General features: G+C 46.5%; 1 protein-coding gene across 1 annotated transcript in view; it reads right to left on the minus strand.

The window, feature by feature from the left end:
- Positions 1 to 1,272, minus strand: part of SHROOM1 (shroom family member 1) — a 9,005-nt gene extending 7,733 nt beyond the window's left edge. The window contains 1 exon segment of the mRNA XM_010022398.1: positions 1 to 1,272. This exon segment is cut by the window's left edge and continues 51 nt beyond it. Coding sequence (XP_010020700.1) covers positions 1 to 1,272 — 1,272 coding nt within the window.
- Positions 1,273 to 5,032: the final 3,760 nt, after the last annotated feature.

Raw genomic sequence — 5,032 nt, forward strand, 5'->3', positions numbered from 1 at the left:
TGGCCTCTGCATTTTGGCTTGCTCATTCAGGAGTAGTTCCCTGACATCATTCCCAGATTTTCCTTCAGAGTCACAGCACTGATTTTTGCCTGTACAACCATTCAGCTTCCTGGAAGCATTCTCCATATATCTGCAGTCACAACTGTCCTCAAACCCACCTGAGCGCAGCTCAGCGCGGGGTGGGCACCGAGGGCAGGGCAAGGATCCTCTTCCTTGGCTGGGCTCTGGCACTGAGCTCTGCGGATCTCCTCTGGGAGCCAGCTGACGTACACTGCAGGGACACTGTTTGTCTTCTTGTGTATCATTAACAGTGTTAGGGTGGCTATGCACTGGGTGGTAGGACTTGGAGGTCTTCTCTTCAGGAACTGCATAAGCATGAACTGAATTGTACACAGAAAGTATTTTGGGGATATTGGCCACAGAGTCAGTCTTTAAATATTCCTGAAAAATGAATGAAGAAGGTCTGCTGAAAACGTGTGGATTGCTTCTCTTCACAGGCTGTTGGGATGGGTTCCTATCTCCATTTTCCTCCATCTTTAACCCCTGAATTTTTGACACAGATACCTCATTTGCAGAATCAGAGGAAAGGCCCTTGTTTTCCAGAGTCTTTTCCCCATCAGCCACTGTATCTTGCTCTGCAGCTTCATCCCTGTGCCAACCCCACGGTAAATCCCTATCCACCAGCTGACTGTCCTGCACGCGAGGAGCTGGCTGCACACTACAGTCACTGTGACTTCCAGAGCTGTGTCTTCCTCTTGAGTTTTCCAGGTGCCTGGTGACTTTGTAGCTATCGAGTCGCACGGGAGGAGAAGGTGGAGGTGCTGCCAGAGGAGGAGGTCCCGGATGTGAAGTCCCTCGGGAAGCAGTGCTTCCACAGCGCTCAGCGAGACTGGTGCTGTGAGAGTTACGGCTGCTCAGGTCTGGTGCTGTGCAGGGATGCAGGCACCCGAGCTCAGAGTTTGCTGCACTGAGATTATAAATGCCTCTTACATAGTTCGAGTCCATGTATGGCACCTGCTCTGGAGGCCAGCAGCAGTTTTCACCATAGCACGATGGGGTGGGATATTCTGGAGCATTTGATCCCCCTGAGAAAGAGCTGTAAGCAGAGTCCACTCGCGTAGGGAGCTGCAGGAGATGCTCTACACTGCTGACCAACTTCACTGCTGGAAGACCATTGCTGCTTTCAGGAGAGGTCAGAGGCTCCACCAGCTCTCCAATTCTGCCACCCTGCCTCTGAGTCCATCTTTCTATCTCATTCCCAGATGAAGTCATGTTGTAGCATTTCCAGGAACCAACATCTGATTAAATATCCACCACTAAGTGGTCAGAAAAGCACGTTTTTCTCTGCATTCACATTCCAATATATCTAAAGGATCCTAAAAAGAAAGAAAAACATGTGAAAAACTGAGTGGGAGGATTCTAATTGCACCTGCAGAGATCAGACATTGAGCATCGCGCACATGGTCCAGAAGAGAGCTTGGAAATAGTATTTAGAGTAGCCAGCAGTAAATTTCTGGCTTCAGAAATTACCAGGACCTTGGAATGATCATTTCCTCTATCACAAATGGACCAACCAAGTCTTTAATGACAAGAGTTCTCCAGACCTTTATTAAGTCTAAAAGACTATACATACAATTGGAAGATGCCCTCTCATTATGACTGCCAAACGTCAAGGGACAGAATCAAAACACAGTTGGACTGGATGAACTTTAAGGTCCCTCCCAGCCCAAACCAGGCTGTGACTCTATGACTAAAAGAAAGCAAAGTCTTGAAACCCTTCAGTGACAAACTGCCCCAGTAACACACCTTCTGAGGAGACAGAACTGCCTCCAAATCCTACCAGGATAACACATACCTGGTTTCTTCAGAAAGGTTGATCTCATCAGACCTGAACCCACCATTCCTGGCACTGAATGTCTGCAGTGGGGCCTCAAAGCTGGCAGAAAGAGAGGTTTGAGGGGTGATGTTGCTGTTTAATCAGAAACCTCTCATTGCTGCTTTGTTTCAAAGACAGTCCTGGTACCGTTCATTTTGAGCCAAAGGAAGAGATGGACAGGAGCCAAACCATACAAGTTAATCTATGAAGGGAACTTGGACTCATGGCACACAGTAAATAAATTAACTAGTTTCTGGGAAAGGAAAACAGAAGGATTTTCTGCTGGGCTTATTTGGACATTTCAGTAAGAAACTGACTCAAGGACACCTGGAGAAGTTCTTTTGAGATAATCTAAAATGCAGCTGTGAAATTTAGTGTCTATCCCTGAATAACAGGGTTACAGAGGGAACATGAAGCACCAACGGCTGATGATGACATCCCACATCCTTTTCACCAGGGTCTATTGATGAATTTAAAGAAATAAATACCTTAAGTGACGGTGAAAGGAAAACCTTGGATTTTCTAAAGCTACAGAGACAGAACAGCAGCTGAGAGAATGATTGCACTGACACTAAATGCAAAATGAGGCTGTACCACAGTTGCTATCACACTGCTGTTACATTATCTCAGTAAGCATCCTGCACCTGAAAGCCTGGACCACCACAGGGAGTGCTGGGTCTCACTGAGCTGTGTGAGTGCCATGTACCTGGGGGTGCTGGGGTGCACAGGATCAGGCCCTGCAGAAGCCACATTCCACAGGAGAACCAGAAGGCAGATTCCTCTGTAATTCTTATCTTCATTTTCTAAATCTGAATTCTCTTGCAGTGGAACCTCTCCAAGCAGCTCTATTACTCTGTTGCTATTCATAGACAGCCAAGTCTTCATCCGGGATGTGCTGGCACAGTTCCACTCAAGTTAATGGAGCCACTCAGATTTACAATGAGAATTTGGCTCTAACTTTTCACAGCTATGTACAGAATCCGTGTAACAGTTGTGGTTTGGTTTATGTATGTCAATGAAGGCGTTCTCTTGGTTTCCTACACTGCTGTTTCCCAAGATCTCTTTTCCTCCTTTATATCAAGCTACCTCCTTGTGACTTACAGGGAGGTCAGCGAGTGAGCAAAGACTTTTTACCTTGAGTTTTTGTGATGATACCAGAAGTAACAGGAAATAGAATTTCAGTATCTTAGAAGACTGAGGTAAGAACATCTAACTTGGAAACACAACAGCAAGCATTGAGTCCCTGTTTGTGCAGGAGGACACTGCATCATGTAGCACATGCCCTCCTCTCTCTGCTCCTCCCGTGCTCTCTCTCCCATCACCTCTCTGAGGCTTCCTGCAGCATTCCCTTCCGCTCCGTAGGGAAGTGCCAGATAAGCAAGAGGAGTTTCCCCCACATCAGGTCCCCTCTGGTCCCACTCCTGCCATGGTTCACATTCTATGTACCTGGTTTGCTTACGACCAAGTCTGCAATTCCACATCCTTGAAGTGACTGCAAAATGCTACGAACTGAAGTAATACACTGTCCTCCAGAAGCCTCTGCTAAAATCTAAATAATATTGTACTGAAACACATCTCAGGGAAAACCTGTCACATTTCCTTTGGAGATGTCTCCTAAACCCTGGAAGCAGAACTGTTGGTCTCCATGTGTTTAGAGAACTGTATGAAAACTGCCTTCTCCTTCTCATGTAAGAGAAAACCACACATGTTGTGTCCTGTAGAAGCCTCCAGCCCCTCACAGACTGCTGTTACAATGCCAGTTACCACCTCAGCCTCCTAACTCCAGGGAAAGGTGGTTTGTATTGCACAATCCTGAATTCCTTGTAACCAGCTCAGTAGGTCAGAGCCTCACATCTCTGGCAAAGTAACTCTGTACAGAGGAAACTCAGTGACTCCAGGCTGCAGTTACAAGTTCCCTGTCTTTTAAGGCCAAGCTTTCTTTATCAACACTGCCTATTTCTGTTCTATCTGTGTCTGTAAAACTGCCCTTTTCAAACAAATGGGTCCATGGAACTAAAGGGGAAACCCACAGCTATTAACGTGTATCAAACTACAATATGCAACTGTTCCCCAAGCAACGAGCATGGTCGGTGTGTGAAACACAAAGCAAACACCGTGACCAGCCTCCCGATACTATGTCATGTACATGCTTGTGAATGACCCGTTTCTTATCAGAGAGCAAACACCTGATGTAAATATTAGCCAGAATTCCTCAGATTCCAATCAGCTGCACAGCCCACAGCACCAGACCCACCTGCTTCACAGCCCAGGAGATGGAACTGCTACCAAACTGCTACTGTGAGACTCAGGCGATGCTCGGGAAGGCTCAAGAGTCTGAAATCCTGGGAAGGCAAGTGCAGAGCTATGGAATCACATTGCCTGCAGCAGGTCATCTGTGGATGATCAAGCAGAGGTTCCCAGATCTCCAGCCAGGTCTTCCTGGACAGAAAGCTGTGCACATGCACAACGTGGATGCACCCTCAGTCACTGTGCTTCTGAGACGTGAGATGTCTGGAAATAAGAGCTGCTCCTCTGAGCAGACTGTGAAATACCCAGAAATTCCAGACAAATGTCTGAAGTCTTTAAATTCCATCACTTTCACATGACTGTTGAAATGTGAGGATACGACATGCAGGAAAGCCCTTGTGCCCAGTGGCTCTGAAAGGCTGTTTCTCTCTTTTTCTCTTTCTTATTATTTTTGCTAGCCTATAATCAACCATTTTACCTCCCAGGGCTTTCAGCTTCAGGTTTCAAAGAGGAAGGCAAACTTATCAGATGACACCCCCTTTAGATGACTGGAAAACACATTCTGATGGTCTGTATTTTCCTTGCAAAGGTTTCTGAGGACTCTAAACCCCAGATTTCCCATCTAGTGCCATTTCCAGCACTATCATGCATGCAGCTAACACTTACCAAGAGTATCATACATCTAAACCCAAGGACAAGCTTTCAAATCTGGCTTACACAGGCCCAGTGGGAAACTTACCCTGCTACTGGGAGCCAGGGAAAGTCACAGTATCAGACACTCTCAAAACAGAGCCTAAATGGGATTTAGGTGAGGTTTAAGCCTTGTGTGCACAGAAGTAAATCTCAGCACAGTTTGAGGAACGTAAACAGTTCCAGCAAAAGCCATAGATACAGACTTGAGGCTTTCTG

This window comes from Nestor notabilis, unplaced genomic scaffold, assembly GCF_000696875.1.
Source record: "Nestor notabilis isolate BGI_N333 unplaced genomic scaffold, ASM69687v1 scaffold19999, whole genome shotgun sequence".
Lineage (NCBI taxonomy): Eukaryota > Metazoa > Chordata > Aves > Psittaciformes > Psittacidae > Nestor > Nestor notabilis.